At 38.6% G+C, this 22198-nt stretch overlaps 1 protein-coding gene across 2 annotated transcripts in view; it reads right to left on the minus strand.

Annotated features, from left to right (window-relative positions):
* Nucleotides 1-22198, minus strand: part of NOX4 (NADPH oxidase 4) — a 113586-nt gene that overhangs the window by 86213 nt on the left and 5175 nt on the right. The window contains exons 3-9 of one of the 2 annotated variants that reach the window (XM_039563028.1): nucleotides 16088-16198; nucleotides 15078-15162; nucleotides 14317-14414; nucleotides 12422-12449; nucleotides 9770-9842; nucleotides 5157-5237; nucleotides 1094-1322 (exon numbers count right to left, since the gene is read on the minus strand). In XM_039563028.1, coding sequence (XP_039418962.1) covers nucleotides 1094-1322; nucleotides 5157-5237; nucleotides 9770-9842; nucleotides 12422-12449; nucleotides 14317-14414; nucleotides 15078-15162; nucleotides 16088-16198 — 705 coding nt within the window. The remainder of the gene's footprint in view (nucleotides 1-1093; nucleotides 1323-5156; nucleotides 5238-9769; nucleotides 9843-12421; nucleotides 12450-14316; nucleotides 14415-15077; nucleotides 15163-16087; nucleotides 16199-22198) is intronic. The other variant, XM_019286792.3, reaches the window with a different exon arrangement.

A 22198-nucleotide genomic window follows, 5' to 3' on the forward strand; every position in this document is an offset into this window, starting at 1 on the left:
ACAATATTTCCAAATCCAAAAAGTCCTAAGAAGTGTTTCAAGGCTGCCAGGAGAATATTGAGTGGCCACTTCTTTCCATGACTCCTTTCCCATAAATGGATCTAAGGCAGGCATCTTAAGCCCCAAGAAGACTCCTTGCTGTCCTGTGGGTCATGTGGAGCCAGATATACACTGATGCTTGTAATTCAGGAGTACTACCACAACAAAATACCAATCCAAAGAACTTAGTTGGAGGAATTCAATGTAGAATTAAGTGTTTCTCATTATGATTACGTGCTCCATAGAAAAAGGGTTCCCACTGCAGCTAGTAAGGGACAAAAAGTTCAACAGGGGAAAAACAATAAACTCCTGTGGGGTCTGTTATGGGACCATATTGAATGGTGGCCCTTGGACTCGTGACCTCCATATTTGCAAGCTTCCTCAGGCTACTTGCCAGTAAAGCCCAGATCATCTTTTCTCAAAAGAAAAGAGAAAATTTGGATGAAGAAAAAGCTGCTGCCACAAAACACAAAGAAACAAAAGGAAAATGGAAAACAGAAAAAGAAAAGGCTTTACTGTCCCCACTGTCATCATACTCATTTACCCATGCCACATATAAAAACAAGCCTGTCTGCAAACAACAGACTATAAAAGCCAAACCACAACCAACTGCAACCCAGAAATGAGTATTAGGACTTGCATCTGCATGGTAAAAAAGAGAACAAATGGAGCTTGATTATTTCAATTAACTACTGCCACACAATGCTTACAAAAGGACATTATGAAATGTTATATAAATGTTTGCTCTGAAATGCGACACTAAAATCACATTTTTAGCAGGATCAATACATCTCTTACAGTGTTGTTCAAAAAAGAACATTACAGCCAATCTCTTGACATTTTTTTCACCCTCCCTGTTCTATGCACCACATTGTAATGCACATCAGGGTTAAATACAGATTGTTTTTTCCCCACCAAATCTTTGAATGTCTCGAAAGGTTTTAATATTTTCCATTATTAAAACATCTGGTCTGGAAAAGCAATAATTAGCGGTTATGGCTGACTGAAAGGCTTGGCATGGCTTTTAATACCTGAAATGTCGGATCATACAGACCTCTGGGAAGTGCGACTGGAACTTGGGCTCCTCGGAACAAACTCTCACAAAGCTATTTTGTACAAAGGGTTCTGGTACTGGGAGGTCCTCTGGGAAGGGCTCAGTAGTATAGTCAGGAAGCAGCTCTTCAAAAGCCTTTGGCACAGTCAGATTCTGTCGGAGCGTTTTGTTAGGATTAAAGCAACCAGGAGGGTGTTCCTCTAAGTTGGTCTGGTACTTGAGCACTCCCCTACAGAAAAATAAAGATAGTAAAGACGCTGAAGTAACAGTAAATAACAAACAACTTACCTTCATTTGGAGAGGACTTTGGAAAGCAGTCACAAGCCTCCTCTTCTGTTAGAAATTTTATTCCGTTTGCCTTAAGGACTTTCAATGAGATTGAAGCTTTGCAACAATAGAGCCTTCTGTCACTAGAGGCAAGGTTTAACTTTTCCAGCTCACTTGGCACTCCCCCACTGAACAGCCTCAAGCTTAACACTGCTTGAAAGGGGAAAAATATTGGGGGAGCCTTCAAAAAAAAAAAATTAAATAATCACATTTCCAATTCAATCACAGGCTGTTTTCACTCATCCTCCCTACAGTCAGCAAGCCCTGTTTTTAAGGCAATCTTATAGCAGAAGTGGCCTAAGCTGCCAAATCATAAACTGCAGGAATGTTCCCACTACTTGGTGTCTATCAGGTTTGCACACAAATAAATAGAAGGAAAAAAATAGCCAAGGAACCTTCCTTGCAAATTATTTTATGGGGTTCATCCGTTTTTTTTCCCCCCCTCAAGTTAAGTTAAATTTACAGTGAAATGAAGTGAGAACTTTGAAGCTGCATCTAGAAACACTGAAGAAAGAATTGGAAACCTAAGACACTCTGGGATATCTCAGGACATAAATGAAACATTAAAAATAGGGAAGAACAGATAATAGTAGTAATAAAATTCCTCAGAAGTACTAGTTGTCTTCAAATCTAGCTTTGATGACCGTAAGACCAGAAGGAAGAATATTAAAAAAAAAAAAAAAAAAAAAAAAGCTGAATGACACCTGTAGAGGATGGTGCTGGGTGGGAAATGAGACATACTGAGACAATGCCCTCTGAGTGCTAAGCCTTGTTGTGAAGGCTCAGCTCAAGTATGCAATCAAACATCAAGGACATGTGCTCCCCCCTCCTCTCCTCAACATACACAAAGCAGCAGCAGCAACAGAGTTTAATTCAGAAGAAAGAACTAGGACATCTGCAATATCCCCAACCTAAATGGGCTCTGACAGGCTGCTGGCAATCTTCCCTACCAAAATGCAGTCCTGACAGCTAGTAACAAGCTTCCTACATGGTCCAGTGAATCATGTCAGCTTGGAAGTTAAGCCTGCTCACTCTTAAATTCCACATCTGACCCTGGGAGAATCGTTTGGGAAGTGTCCTTGCACCTACACCCATGCTTCTGCCTGCATTTATTGCTCAACCATGCCTATCGCTTGCATCTGGCATCACTGCTGGTCACCACATACTGGCAAAGTGACAGATACCCATAGCATTCCCTGCTCTATAAATATTATGGTGCCTCATGGATTTTGCTGGAAGTCAAAGCCCATGCAATATTTTTCAAGTGAACCTTGTGTGTATGCCTGCCAGCAACTCCCACAGCTTCTCTGTTCTCAGCACATCCCGAGAGAGGATTGCCTTGAGAGTAGCTGCAAACACGAGCATCCCCTCCAGTGATCTCTAGTTTATTTAAACTATTACAAACATGCTAACTGAGTGGCAAAGCTGCCTGCTAACAGAAGCTCAGTAACTCCCATTTCTGAAGCTGTCAAGGAAAAGTAAGCCTTACACACCCAAGATGAGTGCCCAGAAAGGTTGAGTTCTGCACTGAACAAACCATTAACATATGACAGATGAATCACAACACTTTATATATTGCTGAAAAGTGGTTGGCTACCTGAATAAGAGGATACTGTAAGAACATACCTACAACAGTTTGAAACAAAACAAGAATCCAGCAATACCATGGAAATACTTTACTCCTAAGACAGGTAAAACCTCACTCAACCTGCCTGCACAGTCCAGCCACAGGAGATGCCTTGCTCTGTACAGCAACTGGCCATGCATCTGCAAATCTCTAAGACATCCCACACAGGAGTAATTTGGGCACCTAAGAATGGTTATCTAAGCTTTCTTACATCTCAAAACAGATCACAGAATTATTTAGGTTGGAAAAGACCTCTAATATCATAAAGTCCAACCATTAACCCAGCTCTGCTGTGTTCTCCACTAAAACATGTCCCTAAGTACCACATCTACACATCTCTTAAATACCCCCAGAGATGGTGACTTTACTGCTTCCCTGGACAGCCTGTTCCAGTGCCTGACAACCCTTTTGGTGAAGAAATTTTTCCTAATGCCAAATCTAAATCACCCCTTGTGCAACTTGTGGCCACTTCCTATTGATCTTATCAATATCACTAATGGAGCCAGGAATCAGTCCAGCTCACCTCAATGTAGATTTCTGAAACACAAAATTAGTTGAAGCATCCTTCAGGCTCCATTGGCTGTATTTATGAGAACTCATTAGACCATAATGGGAAAGACACTGAGAAAACATGTAGAGACCTACATTTAGGCAGCATTTTAAAGTTGAACTGACTCCCACTCTCCATGACTCATTCCTCTCCCACTTCTGACACTCAGTTCTTTCAGATTTGCACTGAATACCTTTGTAATTCTATACTAAGGAGGCTGTGTACCAGAATATGCTGTTAAATGCTTGGTATATTACTGCCGCCTTGGTTTGCAAACTTGGTAAATGGAATATGGTTAGGAAAACAAAGGTAAAGGATAATACCATGAAGGAGATTAATTAAACTGGACATGAAAAATACCCCAAAGGCAATCACTGGAACAGATTGCCTAGGGAGGTTAGACGATCTCAGTCACCAGATGTTTTAAAGAAGTTAGACAAACACCTGTCAAGAATAATTTAGGGAAAGTTCATCCTGGCCTAGGATGGGGAGAACAGGTTAGATCCATCTTCCCCAGCTATAAACAAGTGATAATGCCATAGGAAAAAAAAAAAAAGGCAAACCAAAAAAACCCAAATAAACCCCTAAAAGAAACGATGACCCAAAAAAAATTCCCCCAAGACCCCCAACAAACTCACCAAAAACTGGAATTGTGTCCAGGAGTTTCAATTGTTTTGAACTCATTATTTCTCAAGCTGCATGTTTTATTCAGCAACGTATTCCTACTATGTTCTTGCTAGGTCTAATTCCTTTTCCAAGTTTAAGCAGCAGTGCTCAGTGTCACACATTCAAGCACCCTGTGTTTCAGTAGGTATTTGATGACATGGAGAAAAAAACCTCATTCAAATACACCTTCCCTCCTCTGCACTCTGCATCTACATCCACAGACGAAACTTCAGAGATGTTAATGGAACAGATTTTCACAGAATCATAGAATAGTTTGGGTTGGAAGGGACCTTTAAATGTCATCTAGTCCAACCCCCAACCCATGCAGACATATGTCATAAGTTTTGGAAGATGCTTTACCTTGCAACAGAGCTCAGTTTGTTTGTGCCTGATACAGATCTGACCATCAGCTTCATGGCACATAAACACTTGTCTGATATTTGTGAGAAAAAGAAGAAAAACTAGCAAATTTTGTAAGCAAAGAGAAAGAGGTAATTAGGGAGAGGCCAATCCTTTTCTCTTCTTCCAAGTCAAAAAGAAAGGTAGAAAGGAAAATGCAAGGGAAGCAAGTTTGCTTCATATTCTTGTCTCAGCAAACAGGTAAGAGAGGGCAGAAAAAGAAACAATGTTTTCTTCATTTCTCACTAGACACTGGGCAATGGAAATGGAAAAGGAATAATCTCGAAAGTGAAGAAGTTTGTGCTAGCTGGCTACAGCACTCACAATTCTCCAAGCTACAACCTGATCTTTATTTAAACACACACCAGAGGACAACAACTTGTCCCAAAGTTGGCCCACTGTGCTCAAGCAAGTTTGGGAAAAGCAGCAATCAAGGAAACTGCTCTTTTCTGGTTGTGCTTCAGGAAAAGGAACAGTATTTTCCATTTACTTACCCAGAAACATGCAGCATCAGCAGCATATAGAAGACAAAGAAAAGGTTGTGTGTATACCAGAAGATGTCATAGTTTGAAACCCTGAAAAGAATAAACCATGGTTCAATGCTGTTTCAACTCAGATGGAATCACTGCTAATTAAAAGCAGACCTGTGCACACAGGACATCATTATACACTGCATAGTCATGCAAAATAGTCAAAGCCCAGTATGTTTTCCCACAGGCACACTGTACTTGCACACAATTAAGTGTTGAGAAGAACAAGTGACTGGCACAGAAGTAATAAGCTGAGATGGAGAGTTAAGGATGTAGAAGTACAGAGCCAGCCAGAGAACTCTTCTGAAATTAAGAGACATAGGTCTTTCATAGGTCCTAGATAGTCTCTACGAGATCCTTACAGCTGGGATAGTTCTTCCACCTCCAGTCTCAAAACTCAACCTCTTTACAGTGAGTGTGACCTTGCATTCTCCCTGCCCCAATACAGTTTAACGTGTCACTAAGGCTGTAACACACAAAGAGGTGGCATGGACAGCAGCAGAAGGGCCAGTGGGAAGTGTAAAAAACTTGTGAGGGTATAAAGTGGAAGGAGATACAGGAGGAACAGGACCTAGAGCAATGAGACAACAGGAGCACACAGGCAGGAGAGTTTCCAGGGCAGGAGGCCACATACATTATGGCTCTAGGACTGACGGTTTTGGGAGGAACAAGAACATTAACACTGTGAGATCAGGAGAGGTGAAGAGCACTTCCTTTCATCAGTAATTTGTTAGGCAATATGAAAAGAAGCAAGACCAAACAAAATAACCATCTGGAATGGTTTTGTTTATTTTGTTCTAGAGTAAAATAGTTTTTTCTAGAGTAAAATAGTTTTCAACAAACAACAACCAAATGACTAAGAAAATACCCTACTTCATAGCACACAAACACACCTCTCACACTACACACCATGGTAGGAGAGTCCCTTCTAAAACCCAAAAACCTACCCCCATTCATAAACCAAACCAATTATTAAATAAAAAACATCTTTAGTTCTGAGAACATGGTTTAAGAAGCTATCCCTCTGACACAGATAACTTTTTGCAGATTTTTTTGCTCTCCTATCTCCTATGGTCTTCTATATAACTGCTCTTCCTTCAAGACAACTGAAGCATATACTGCATGTATTTCTGTCAATACAGAATTTGTTTTCTTTCTCAAGAGAGGAAAAGCAATTTTGATAATACAAGGGCTACCAAAATGAAATCCAAACAGGGAAAGGAACAAAGAAGGAAGCAAAGGAAGGAACAGAGCAACAGCAAGGCTCTGAAATCCTCCCTCCACACTGCCATTCTTCCCCCAGTCAGCACTATGTTAACACTGTTTCCTCCTTGAAGCTGCTCAAACCTAACTCCCCACACCCTGAGAAGCATTTCCATGAAGTCACTCATCAGCATCCGTGAGGAGTTGTGGGAGTAATCATTAGCAAGAGGAAAATAAGAACAATGGTATGCAGAGTGGAAGCAGAATTGGAAGGCACAAAGAGAGCAAAATTTACCCTCTGGCCCAAAACAGGTCACAGAATCCTAGAACTGGACCTTAAAGATCATCTAGGCTAAACCCCCATACCATGAGAAGGGACAAGGACAGGTCTTGGAGCTCTGGTTTAATTTGGTATCATACTACAATACCAAAAGCTGCACACTGAATTTGTTTTATTGGCTCTTGAACACCTTTTTCAGAATGCACCAATTTTTCAAAATTTCAGTGATGAAAAGTCTATCCCTGGACTGCTTCTGACATGTTGCTTTCAACAGCTAATTATTGTCACTGATTAAAATTACTGTACACTTCTTGTCTGAAAACGTCTAAATGTCAGCTTCCAGCCTGCTGAGCATTTTATTCTTCTTTCAGCACTCCTACAGATACCTCTACTATAAAATCCTTGTTCCTCACATGTATCAAGTTCCCCTAAGCGTGAGCAAGCCCTCTGAACTTCACCTCCTTAAATTATACAGGCGTGTAAATCCTTGAACCTCTTACCATGAAGCGTATTTTCCAACAGTGCAATAATTATGCATTTCCTACTTGTATCCTTGAACTGTGTACCCTACAGATACATACAGTATTCCAATATAGTCAATAATCTTCCTATACACACATTTTTATAGCTCTTCAGAACATTTCCTTTTTTTTACATTCCTAGGGCTTAAAATAGACACTATTCACAGAATGCATGCATTTCTTAGGAATGTGAAGTCCTGAAAATTTGAAGTAAGTTGAATATTTAATTTTGGTTAACCTACTTTAGAATTTTGCAGATGAAGACCTGCAAGAGTTAATTTACTGAGAAAGGTAAGGGGAATTTATCATGCTTTAAAGGGACACACTAAGCAGCACAGTTCTGGAAAATTTTTTTTTAATCCTGTTACAGACAGTTTTGAAAAGGAAGATATATGTGGTAGTTAAGAAGATGAAAATGAAGACTAGAATATTTGGTTACAAAAATAGATGGCATTGCAGAACCTTATCTTTTTATTGTTCTTTTAAATACGTGACTTCCAAATCTTAAACATTGTTAATTTTAAAGTTGGCAGAAATGTCAACATTTATTGATGGGATTTATTGTGTTTTCTGGTAACTTCATAACCCTACTGAAAACAAATAATGAACACAAAAATGTTGGTCTAATTCTCAGGTATGACATGGCAAAAATTGAGAAAATTTTTCAAGCAATAATCCTTTCCCCCTTTTAAAACATTAGCAGCTAATTCAATCCTTCTAATACTTATTTGCACAGTTTACTGAAAAGGCATGAAAATAGAAGCATTATCATGCATAGAACAATTTCAGGAAGAACATACAAAGGAAGAAATCACTAAGCAGGTCAGTGTGCAAGAGCAGATTAGGGATGAAATCCAAGACTGTAACAGTCTCTGAAATATATTTTACAAAGCTCAGTTTCTGATAGAGAGTGAACATTTACAATTAACTTTCCTAAAACTGCACTGTAAGCTCAGCCATGATAGGGCACGTGAGAATCCACAGGGAGAGAGATTGAAAAGGGACAGAGATGCATGCAGCAACTTGTTTCCTTAGGAGAAAATGCTATAATAAAGACGAGCTTGATCTCTATGCCTGAAGGAGAAGCCAGGACAAAATTTCCAAAGAAGAATTATTGCTAGAGTAACAGGAGATGCAGATTATCTCTTTCAGGGCTTTGATTCTGCTGGCTAGATGGCAGAAAGCTGGGAAAGTATTGGCACTTACACTCACTGTGGAAGGAACTAACAAGCATGTAACTTCAAAAGATGTTGCATGAACCCCAAAATTATTTCCAAGAATGTTTACAACTACATATATTTTTCTGTGTTTCCCAATCACTAATACATTATGTTTTTCTAATTTAATATGGCCTTGAAGACAGGACTTTGTTCTGGCTCAATGCTGCAGAGCAAAGTAATTGTTTTATTTTTCCATCTTCCCAAAACTGTCTTTCTTTTGCAAGTAGAGCCATCTGTGTGGACCATGTAATGTGCAGCCATGCTAATATGTCATGCAGCAGCTTAATCCTGCAGTTCTGTAGCCTGCAGTGCCTCACAAAAGTCTCAGCCCTGGAAGAAGCCTTGTCTACTGAAAATGCACAAGTATTTGCTGAACTACTTTCTCAAATCACAGGATAACATTGCCAGGTAACACAGCTACTCAGGAAAGACAGATTAGTTCAACAGAGTTCAAAACCACTTATCTAACTCACATGTTAATGGAGCACCAATAATGTTTGAGGATACATAATAAATGTATCTTTCCATGTTTGCTGAATTGAGATGATGCACTTACATAAACACTCTGTGAATTCAACTTCTGTAAAAATGAAGAGGTTATTTTTATATGTTCAGTTGCAGAACCCAAGCCTTAAAAAGACTTCAACATTGGGCTAGATCCCCCAAGGTACCAGTCATTCACAGGTACTATCACATGTCAGAATGTCAACTCACTGGAGGACCAAACCTTTAGAAATCCCAGCAGCTGCTCTGAGCCAATACTGCATTGCTGTTTGGTATATTATAATTCACATTAAAAAGAGTACCTCTGACAACCAGAAGCAGAGCTTTTAAAAGCAACGTTCGACTTCAGTAGCATAATTTTGTCTGTTTGTTTCATTGCTGATAGTCTCAGGTTTTGGGTTTTTTAGGGGTTTATTTTGGGGTTTTTTGGGTTTTTTTGTTTGGTTTTTTGTTACCTTTTTTTTTTACAGTGTATTCTTACAATTAATTGGTGAAAATAATTAAGATAAAGATAACATCTTATTTTTCTTCCAGTGGACTTAATTTATGCACTGGACAGAACTTCCCATATGCTGAGTTTACTGTCTCCCTGTACAACCAGGAATAAAAATACTATTTAAATTTTTAAAAGTCCACATTTTTAACCGAGCACACTCATTAAATAGTTTTTTCAGAAGGCAATTCAATCAGGTCTTGTAATAGTTTTAATACAAAATTCACTGTGCTAATTTTACTGCAAGCTAGGAAAAAAATAGGACAAGAAAACTGGTATTTTTAACACTCTAATCAGTAGGAGAATATGATTACTGAAATGGCATTTTTCAGCATAATGATCAGATTACATCTTACCTGATGGCATACGTGGAAGCTGTGCACATTAGGAATAATACTAACACCATAATGACTCCAGTCAGACCTGGAACTAAAAAAGACATAAGATAGCTTACATTTGAACTGTGAAGAGGTATACTTGTCTACTATGACCTTTTAAGAAAGTGGAATTAGACACACAAATCATAATTTAATCAAACTCTTGAATGTACTTATGCCTTGAGGACAACTCATATACCAAACCAGATAGGAAAGATGAGTTCTTGTGTAATTCCCCACCTTCCAAAGAAAAATACCCTTTTCCTTGCATTTCACCATGCATCACAATTTCCTATTTGTCTTTGCTCCTGTCATCTTTTGCTTGTGACATCTGTGTCTAAGCAGGTAACTAAGAATAAACACTGTTTACTTGCAAGACTGACTGTACAAGTTTCTGTCTCTTTTTTATTCCAAACACTACACTCTGTTGATCATGACAATTAAAAACCTGGTCAGGGACAGAATTTCAAGCAAATCAATTTCTATGCAAGCTGTCACTACAATTTTTTGCCAGCCCATTTCATTCTGGAATGAGGAAGAGCCTGAAATTACTCTCCATGGCATTGTATCATGCCTGAAATTGTTGCCCATAGAGCAAGGTCTGTGAGAGTGATCTGCAGCCAACACTTGGGAAGGAAAGGTTAAAAATATTAATGATTGGACTCATCTGCTCAAATGAAGACTTGTACCAGAACTAGTTTATCCTCAGCTCTTTTTTAAGTCAAAGGAGAGAATCTCAAATCTTATCTTTTTATAAACTTCTCAATACCCATTCATTGAAAAGTCTGATACCCAAAATCTGACACACAGCAACTCACTCCTGTTTTTACAGCCCTACAATCAATGGAAGTTTTCTCATGGACTGCGTAAAAAAACTTGATTTCGCTCCTTCATGGAAAGATTGCAATTAAAAGGAGTTGCAATAAGAAAAAAATATGCATTCTGTCCACTGCCTCCTTCTTAATTTCTTTTTTCTCAATCTGATTTGATGTGTAGCGTGCAATGAATCTTCCCTCTGACACAAGTACCTCCAATGCAATTGCAGTACAGCACTTGATCCAGCTTCCTACACTGCCACTCAAGCCAGAGGTCACCTTTTATGTCCAGTTTTTCAATTATCTTCTCCATCAAACTGAAATCACTCACAGTCTTGCCCCAACTTATCAGTGCATTTTTACTGTTTCCTCTCTGCCCTGTCCCTGACTCTCCTCCACTAAGTATAATCTTGAATACTTGTTCCTCCCACAGTCTCACACCCTTATACAAGGAGGTTCTTTCCTGGACTGATCTGAAAAGCCATCATCGCTCTATAAATCCTCCTGATTCCTTATTCCTTCTGTTTGCTGTTTTGAACTATCTGAGAAGAAACCAGAGGTTTTTTAATTATTTGCACAGCTCCCAGTGGAGCAAAATCTTGGTCCCTGCCTGGGCACTCCTTCAGCACAAATAGTACATGTTACTAACCAATCATTAGGACAGGGAATGAACAGATTAATTTTAAACTTAAGATTACTTAGAATCACTGCTTTTTGCAACAGTGTACTCAAATTTTTGAAAATGCAGTATTTTAGTGGCTGTCAGAGGGTAAAAGGCTTTCTACCTCTCAACTAGAGAGCTTCCAACATGTCCCCACAAGCCAGGACAAAACCTGATTGGACCATTCACTGCTCATTCTCTATCCCAAGTCCTTCTCCTTCATACAAGATATTAAACATAATCCTCAGTTGCTTGGTTTGATTCTCCTCCCTTCCATCTTTAATTCCCCCTTCTGCCAGTTACCTTCTTTCAAACCACCACCACTGATTCAGTACCTACACCCATCACCCAGCCTGCTTCCAGTTAGCAGATAACTCTGACCTCAGATTCTGTCACTTCGCTTTCTCACTTCCTCTACTCTCAACTGATCTAAACCCTCCCTAGTTCTTTTGGGGAATACTGTCGTGCCAGCTGCTAATTCCAGCACACCTATTGGGATTGACAAACCTAGAATCATTGCTGTCTATTCACGGATTCGATCTGACTGTGCTCTAAATGCTACCAAGTCGGGATTTTTGTGTTTGATCCAAATAAGGAAGAAAGTGTGATGGCATCAGGAATTTTATCTGCTTATGAAGTGCTACAGCTCAGTCTGATGCCTGCCCCTTCATACTCAAACACTGCTCCCTTCTAAATTCCTGCAAAAATGTCTTTGTCTATTTATCCTTTATGAGTCCTGCAAGCCTGATTCCCATGTAACAGTTTCGATTGCTCAGAAACTCAACCAGACCTTAAACAAACCAGCTGAAGCAAAAAGACTGCTTTCCTGTTATGTTTCTTTTTCTAGAAATTGGATCATTTAGGAATTTGGTTTTAATGTTACGGAGAATCTCTGTTTGAAACTAATGTTTTCTGCTGACTCATCTGTACAACAACAGATTTGAAGATGCTGCTTATCCTGCTACTGGGTTTATGTAACTCCTGCTTCCTGACTATTGGATAAGCAAACCCAGGTTATATTAACACAAATAACACAACTCCAGATTGCTGAGATACAACAAATGGAGCATGCCGACACAGGATCAAAAGAAGTTTTGTTTGCAGTGTTGATGAGAAGCAGCAAACTTTTCTCATTCAGTTTTGCAAAAGACTTACCAGTTGCAAAAAGTAGTTTCCTCGGGTCCTGAAAAATAGACAAGCAAGAACAAATAAAATCAGCATATGGGATTTTATATCTACATGAATAATGTGATAATAATAAGTAGCCCATAAAGTTCACACATTTTAAGACATACGAAGTCCCTAAATCTGAAAGCAGGAATGAATTTGGCATTTGGTAACAGTTTACATTGACTGCAATTCAACATGAACTGAACCTTTAGCCTTTGCATTCCCCCAGCAAAGATAACTCTGATCTATAATTTTGGATTCAGATAATTTTACAGATAACTGTTTTATTAAAGCTCAACTTTACTCAGTTACCTCATTCCTTTGGGAGGACAGAGTGGAGCAGAAGAGGGAGAGGTTTTGAATTTAAATGTAAGACAGGAGGCAAGCATTTTACTGCCAGCTACATAACCAAGAGATTTGCACTGAACCCTATTGAAGCAAGACTGAACACAAAGAACCTGACATGTTCCCATGTCCGTCACCACGTGTGAAAGGAAGAGGGGATATTTCAACATCAGGTAAAACTGCCTCACTTTCCCTGATCCTATACTTCAAGAGGTTTTGTCTTCACTGCTCGGAAAAGTTTTTTATTTAAAGCTGCAGTAAAATGCAGTGAGGGGAGATGTTTTCATACAGGACAGGAAGAATGAAGTGACCCTCTTTCTGACCTCATCTGCATCCAGATGTGTGTACCCAAGTAAAGATGAGAGTAGCATCCAGACTATCCACCACAGCTAAAAAAGTGATTTAAGTGGAATTCAAGTACAAAAGTTCAAGAGCTACTAAAGTACCTAAAATTCTGGAGTTTTGACCCTAGAGTTCCTAAAAAACTTGCTATTGTCTCCATTTTCTATTGCAAAATTCCTAAGGCTGCTTAGTAGAGGCTTAGAACCCTGGCACGTTCTTGCCTGAGGCAAGCTCCTGCTAAAGTTCCTGATGGAGCTAAGTATATCAGACCACTCCTAACACAAGCAACACACAGCTCAACCCAGAAGCTCAGCACAATAGTTGGTGTTGGCATGTCTGTCTGCCATTGAATAGCGTGGTGATTAGATCATTCACCCAGGGAATGGAAGACCTTGGTTGCTGGTCCTTATGAGCCTGGACTGAGTCAAACTCTCCTTTTCCAGGAAACAATGCAGCTGGGATAGGGTCTTTCTAAATATCTCCTAATGAAAATGGTAGAAAAGAAATGCAGACTCAAGACTAGAATGAACACAAACATGAGGGAACTTGATTGTAGCCCAAGAAGAAAGGGTGCTGGTCTCTGGTCTTGCTTCTAAAATCTGCAAATATCTCTCCAGTGCCAAATACACGAGTAAGCACCTGGCCAAGAGACTAGGAATCTGATGCTCCTGCAAGAGATCTACACTACAGTCAGAGAAGACACACAAATCAAGTATTTTGCAAATAAAAATCAGCTTCCTGCCCAGTTCATGTAGATAACTAATTCCATGCTTAGCATATATCCTCATATTTGCATTCACTGCAGCTGAAAAATGCAAAATCAGTTTCAAATATCACTGTATTTTAAATACTGGAAATGCAGAACAAATGTGCCCAAAAAGCAGCAGAAATGTGTCAACCAGGCCCACCCAAGGAAGAGAGAGAAGCAGAAGAGAAGCAAGAACAAGGTGCAAGGTGAAAGTTTTGATGATTGCATTCTACATCTAATAATCAAATAGGACTGAACCTTGCTGGCTTTAATACATGCTTTGTCCAGAGAAAGAAGTAAAATCCACAGGAATCCACACAATGGTGAGTTTTCAGTGCAAGAAACAGCAGCACTGTATAGATCACACAGTGGCACTGAATATGCAAACATTCATATATTTAAATTATATGCTCAAAAGCAAAATATGAAAGGACAGTTGGCTCACCTCACCACGATAGTTTGCTGCATTTAGGGTCACAAATTCTTCGTTGTAGTTCTCAGAGAAGTTAAGAGCATTCACCAGATGAGCAGCAACATGTATGACTAAAAAAAAAAAAAAACCAAAAAAACTGAGTAAAGCTGAGGCTCTCTAAACAAGTGCTGGATGTTTCCAGTGGCCACCCAGATACCAAGCTATAATCATATCACCTGCATGAGATATACCAGGGACTAAAGAATTGTTAATTGTTTTTCTAAAGTAAATCAGCTTATAAATATTAATGACAGAAATCTGTATGTATTTTAGGATTTTTTTTAACACTACAGCAATAATTTCTGTACTGCAATGCTTCAGCCGAGAGACAACATTCAAAGGTATCCAGCCAAGAGTATTTCTTCTTCACCAAACTGGGTAGTTGTCTCCACTGCTCCCTCCTCTGCAGGTAAGCCTGTAGTACCCTGCTTTTTCATTTAAATTCCTTAGGCACAATGAGGGTTCACCTGGAATGGCAGATTTTGACCTGATCTCACATATCTGTCTTCTAAGAAACTAGCATTTTAAGGAAAAGCTTGACATTAGAATGTATGCCCATGTGCTTAAAGCAAAAAATGAACCAAAACCCACACAAATTCGAGAAAGCATTTACAATTTAAGGCAAGCAAGCACAGAGCAAGACTACCCCCAAATGTACTGCAGCAGAAAAACCACAAAGTACTGCTTCACCGTGCTTCCAAAACATGCTGCTGCTCAGCACAGTAAGAGCTCACCTGAAAAGATGCATATTGTAATACCGCATGTCACATGGAAAGTTTTACTTTTATCTAGCAGCCTTCTGGTTTTCTTGCTGGCAACCTAGTAAGAGAAGAATTCAAGCAATCTCTTCCAAAACAAAACAAAGAAACAAATACTAACAGCAACTGTGGTGATATAACAGCATCCTCAGTTTTTACCAGGTTTAGCATCTTCGCAAATATAGTACCTAAATTTAAAAACTACTAGATTATGCCAGGGAGATAATTTTGAGAACTTAATGAAGAAATTACAGATGAATCTGTATTACATAGATGTCAACAGTACATAATTTACCTCCTGGCCTTAATATTTAGGAATTCCAGCACTAATTGTGTAGGCAACACTGACTCTTTCATAACCAATATCAAATGGAATGGTGTATTTGCATACATATGTGCATCTATAGCTACCAATCTTTTGGGTATTGTCACATGATTAACAGAACTTACAGGTTCAATTTGCAAGCATCTAGCAAATACAAATATTCCTCAAAAGGATTACTGATATTTTTGTAAAAGCAACTGGTGAATCACAAAGAAGCTAAACCATTGTTTCTCCCATGATAACAAATGTATCAGGTTCAGTATTTTTATTTAAAGTTCTATCATCTCCAATAGGACACTTATGTTCATGCAGACACAAAGTTGTTTGTGCTCTGTTGAATTCTACCAGGAAACAATTGAGAGGACACAGATGTCTCTAATATAAGAGTTTGGAAAGACAGAGGAGAATTCATCTGGCTACAGTTCCACAGCAACTCCCCATCCTTCAAAAATGCACTGAAGAAACCATCCTCATGATGGTCAAATCAAACCAGACAATGCCAGCCCTGTCTTCAAAGGCATCATGAATCTAGGCTGAATGTCTGATATTTGCACCATGCAAGCCAATACTGTATAAAAACCAGATTTTTTTCTATTACTTTGAGACTAAACAGAGACCAGGGCCCTCTTCCCAAGTGCTGCATGCCGGGGGCAGTACTCACCTTCTGGGATCCCCGCAGGAAGGCCAGGAGAACACGGCACATTGGTAGCAGGACGAGGCAGCAGTTGAGATTGAGGACAGATGCCGAAGCTCTGCTAACACACAATCCTAGCTGAACAAATATTGCAAGAGTTAGATTACATGAGAAAGGAATGGTACATGTGTCAGCATTGTCTCTTTTTCTTTGCTGTGAAACCAAATAGTTCCCATGCTCTCTGACTTGTCAGAAAAGTGGCGTTTCATGATGTTTTATTGTACTGGAAAAAGCCACAGTACACACAGCATGCTATCCTGTTCTCACAGAGAAGGAAACAGCTCTCATCCTTGCATCAAGAAGTTATTAATAATTAATTTTGTTAACAACAAATGACAGCTTTCTACCAGAAGAGCCAATATCCTCATCAGTGCCCAAAGTCACATGGAACAAAACATCTGAGACAACAGTAAGTGTCCACTGAGAAATCACCTGAAAGCTTCAACAGACGTAACTAAATAAAAAAGTGACAAATTTTATGATGACACTAGAAAGCCACTGAAGTGTAATGATTTTCTGTTAAGCCACAAAAAGATGTAAAAAAATATTGATTCAGTCAAACTGAAATGATCGTGGTGTTCCAAGGACTGTTATAGAATTGTCACAAAACTCCTCATCCATTCACATTATGCAATGCCATATTTGGACACAAAGAAAGTAGGTTCTCTTCAGTTTAACTGCTCAATAGCTGGGAACTGTAATAAAATCTAATTTCAATAACGCTTTCCCTGATATATTTGGAACTTACATAATTAGAACAAAAACACTTGTCAAATAAATGAACAAAGCACACATTCATGTCATAAACCTGTATTTTTAATCTTATTATATTATCTCATTCATCTGTGATTTTAAAAAGTTAGCAAAATGCCATTGTTCTCCTAGTTATTAGGTTGAATTACCATTTTACTAGCTTATATAAAAGATGCTTTTAGACTGTCAACAGATTTCTGGAAGGATATTTCTTACAATGTTCTTAAAACCCCAAGTTCTTCAACTCCTGAATAAATTAGTTAAAAAGTATTATAATATTAAAGATAACTCAGATACTGCAGGAGTATGTGAATGAGTTGAACAGTTACAAATTATCTAATAAAAATTACTGAAGATTTATTACCTTTTCAAAATGAAACTACATAAAAAAAATGAGCATTATTTACTTTCTCAGACAAAAAAATTAACCTGTGAAACATCTATTATATTCTTGTCTTTGTTATCAAGAAGAAACAAAATTTATAGATTTATGTTTGTGTCACAGAAATGGATGAATATATAAGCTAGTAAAAATAAACAGAATAACTGCACTTCACAATATCTTGCAAGATCTCAAGCACAACAGCATGACTAGAGTTTCTCCAGTACCAGTACCATAAAACATCACAACTGCCTGCTCTCACAGTTAGCAACATCCATGTACCCCACCTGCTCTGCAGCACACCAGGGCATGGCACAAGCAGGAAAAAAAAAGGTAAAAATGTTCAATCTACCTGAAGAACCAAGCTCTGCACCTAAATCCTTTTTCTCTTCCAGCTACTCTACATTATCTAGTTAGATCTGAGTGCTAGGGACCTCCTCACCAGACACTACCAGCTTCCAAAGAACAGAGCAGTCACAAAGGCACCTTCTCTCAAAAGGTGCCCATGAGAAGTAGGAGCAATTACCCCACAAAATGTGCTCTACCTTGTTTTCTACCATGTAAATGTGGGATCTCCAGCAAAAAATCCCAGGAACAGATCATCTCCAACCTACTGAATGATAGAAAATAAGACTAAAATGAGCCATGTCACTTAGTTCTTTCCCACTCTCCAGATGTCCTCCACTATTTCTTCCAATGTACTGTTAGTCTTCTTTTTCCTTACATAAGACCTCCCTTGCTTCTACTTCATCTGTTACTTCACTCTCTGATCACTTGCACAATGAGAAATTTTTCTTGCTACTCTTCACTCACAAGCCATGTTCTTCAGACCCTAGGCCATCCTCTCTTCCCTGCTCTGGGCCCTCCCAACTGGTCCAGAGCCCAAATGTACCAACTAAGGACCAGCTACAATGGCCACAACCTCAGCAGCTGAGCTGGGATTTTACCAAACACTTATGTCACTCTCCAAAGTAGGATAAAAAAATATTATGTGAATAGCCACAAAAAATACTTCTCTATCCTTGCTCTCAGTAGCCTAAAGTGACTTCAGAACACAGCAAATATTTTTGAACTGTGAGGCAAAATGACTAGAAATGACCCTTGAACTGACTGAACTTAGTGAAAAGTAAAATGTCTCTATAATGCACTGTTTGCATATACAACACTGTCTCTATTTTCATCAAATCCTCTAAAGAGAAACTGAAAATGAGCTATACACCTCATGGAATCAATAACTTCAGACACATGGTCATTAAAACATATAAGAATTTTTATGGGGGCTTACTGATGTGCTACAGTATTGCAGCGATTAAATGAGCATGATTTGAAAAACTCAAGTATTATGTAGAACTAATGTTATGCAAACTCCAGAAGTAAGCTGAATCACTTTTGTAGCTGTTGACTAACACCCAAAATCTGAAAATGTTGCAATACCATTAATGGGCAGTTTGAAAATTTTAATAAGTTCTGTTATTGAATGACCTATATGATACATCACTAGTTTCTCAAGAATTTATTTTGTCTTTGACTTTAAACATAAACTAGGCATGACATCAGTTATCCAAGACTCTCTTTACCAAGCACAACAATTTTGCTTACAAAACTTCAACAAACAATAGTTTGGTCTAGAAGAGAGTTAATTCTACACCGTATTGTATTAAATAAATGAAATAATTCCTGTCAGATTTCAAGGAGCATTTGGACAATGCTCTGAGGCACACGGTGTGATTCTCAGGATGTCCTTCTCAGGGTCAGGAGTTGGACTGATGGGTCCCTTCCAGCTCAGCATATTCTGTGATTCTAAGTAAAATGCCAAACAATTTAACAAATATGAAACACCAATGATGTGTAGAAAAGGCTACCCTACTGACCTTCCTTTGTTTTCCTCCACTATTTAACAAATTGCAAATATTCATTCACAACGCAATTACTATGGAAGAATGCCCTTACATTCATCCTAACTCAATGCTATCAACACCTGTATGAAGCAGGAAAAGAAAAAAAAAAAAAAAAATAAAAAAAGAGAGACCAGCAAACAACTTCTGAAATATGCATTGCACTTCCAAGAAAGTGCATTCAAATATTAAAGTATTGTTACCAATGGTTCATATAAGGTTTTACTCTGAAGAAATAAAGTTAGGCAGTATTTCCTGCAACAAGCCCATGACTGATTTGCAAACAATGGTAAATACATTTAGCAATTCTTAGAATCAAAATTCACACAAGAATAAAAGGTTTTAAGTTTGCTCTTAATATATATCCAAAAGCTAAAAATATCACCATGAAACTAATTCTTTCCAAATGGTTTCCAATAGATCTCTTTCTTAACTTCCTTTGCATTGCCTGGGTGGCATAGTAACAAATTAACATAGTACCTTGTTGGAATTTTAAGCAATAGTAGAATAAAGAATGATTTTTGCTCTAAGGCAACTCACTGGGTCTAGAAGGGAATATATATCCTTATTAAGTAGTTAGGAAATGAGAGAAATATAATCCTCTTTTCTTCCTAAATATTTTTACTGTCTTAAGAAAAAAAATAGTTGTTAAGCATGTTACTAGCATGTAAAATTTCTGCAGGATCAAAATGAAAAAAAACCCCACACCCAAAATCTCTGCTGGACACTATTTCATCCAGCTTTGCTGATACTAAATTCAAGCATTTAACCACCTCCTTCTGTAACCTGTCTACCTGGTACAACATACACGGGTATCCAATTTTATGGAGGGGCAAAGAGGCGTAGAAAACCTAAAGGATTACTCAAATTTACAGAGTAAATCTGTGGCAAAGGTAGTAGGGAACTGGACCATCGATAAACTCAAATCCTAAAAACTAGATTAGATTTTTCTCCAGACAAGTATAAAGCAATCACCACCTTCTCCACAGCAGCATAAAAGAGCTTCAGAATGTAAGTTCCAGTTATCCCTGTCTGATGTAGAGTCCCACAGAAACCCAGATGGACTCCTTTGTACAATGTACAAAGTAGGACAGAGAAGTGAAGAGTCAGTTCTCGTCATATCTTGCTGTCAGCAAGAATGAAAATGAGATACTGAGCTTTCTCTGTTAGGAAAATGATTTCAGTATTAGACTGAGGGCTGAAGTACCTTACTGTACCGTGTACCCCAGAATTCCCCAAAGTTTATCAGTTATAAATACAGAGATGAACGTTACCTGCAACTGCCATGCACAGAAATCTGATATTTGATACATAGTTGCAAAATGAAGACTTCAACAAACACTGTCCTATCTTACCTTTTAAGTTAATCTTGTATCAAAAAAATATTAGAATAATGCAAACCCTTCCACACCTGAGAGTGATGTGATTCTTTTTCTCAAGACTTCACCACCTAAAAGCAACAACCCTAAACAGGTCATGGTGCAATAGAGACACCACACTTGATGCTCTCTCTGAGAGCCTTTCTTTAAAGTTTTTCAGTCTTCTATGGTTCAGGGCCCCTTGAAATGTTCTGGGAAGACTCACAAGCCTCAGGCTGCTCTGTAGACACGGGTCACAGACTACCTCCCCAAATCAGTACTGGAGCAGCTAAAGCTAGTTATTTTCCTAGGTGGGACAAACTGTGCTACATGACATACCTCCTTTGACCCAACTTCCTTTTCTTCATAGAGTACTCCTTGTCTTGAGTAACAGAGCACTGATAATCTAAGATGAAGGACAGAGCTGAACTCTATGCATAGCAATTATTCCCCTTAGGCCTGTCAGATCTGGCTGGAGATCTAGCAGTAAACACATGAAGTAGCTGAAAGGGAGGAAAATGTGAGGGTAGGGGAAACCTACCACAACATGTGAAAATTTCTACAAAAGTTTGACTTGGCTTTGCTCCTGAAGAAGGAAGGTTTCAAGGAAGGACTCTGTAAATCCCAATCTCATGTACTGCAACCCTTTTAAAATTCTTTTAAGTGGTGCAATATTTTTTAATATGTATGGGGTATATTCCCTGCACTATGCAGAATCGATATTCTCTCTGTTCACTTGTAACTCATCACACAGGCATTCTTTGAAGGTTCCATTTCTTCCTGTCTACAAGTTTAGGTCATGTTCCCATTTTACACGCAGTGTTTTTGTGTAGGATGTACTCCTCCTTCCGCTTACATCAGTTATTCAAATTGAAGAAAGCAACTAACTTAATCTTGAGTGCAGTAATAGCTTCTAGCTTCTCTGATAATCTCCAAGCAAAGTGTATCCACTTGCAGGGTTTTAGGCCAACTGTTCATCTTGATTAATCTATTAATCAGTTAATTTAATGCTAGAATCCTGACCTCAAGAAAGACAATCTAAGAAAGTACTTGTCAGTGTTGCTGAGTTACAGGCTTCTTTATGCGTCACGCAGAATGATGCACACAAAGACAGGAAGGGATCTCAAGCTTTCTTCCACATTTGAGTGTTCCAGATCATCCTTTTTCTATAACAACATCACAAAGAGTGACAGTGTTTTATATATTAATGAGCAACAAGAGCCTGAATGTTCATCCTGCAAGACCCAGCATGATCTAATCTCCATAAATTTTGTCATGAACCAAGGGACTAATGGTACCCAAGTCCCTCCAAGAGATTCACAACACACTACAAGTCTAGATGATATAGTAGTAAAAATCTCAATCATTTGAGATGTACCTCTACTAATTCAACCTTCACCACTGACAGTTTCACAAGAAGTTCTGCAAGGGTGGAAGTTTTCCCATAAAACTTAGTAATATAGGTGTCCTTCACTGGATTACTGCCATTTGAACTTGGGGGGAAAAAAAAAAAGCAAAAAAGCAAACAAAAGAAATATATGGTACAATGCTCAAGTTCATCACTGGCTATAACTGAGAATAAATCTCAGCAGTAATGCTGAACTGTTGACTGTGGAGGACAAAGGGTTGAAGGAAAAAATATTTTGGCAAACGAAAAAAATTTAGAATGAGGCAGAGAGTGCAGGAAGAG

This window comes from Corvus cornix, chromosome 1 (assembly GCF_000738735.6).
Source record: "Corvus cornix cornix isolate S_Up_H32 chromosome 1, ASM73873v5, whole genome shotgun sequence".
NCBI classification, from domain to species: domain Eukaryota; kingdom Metazoa; phylum Chordata; class Aves; order Passeriformes; family Corvidae; genus Corvus; species Corvus cornix.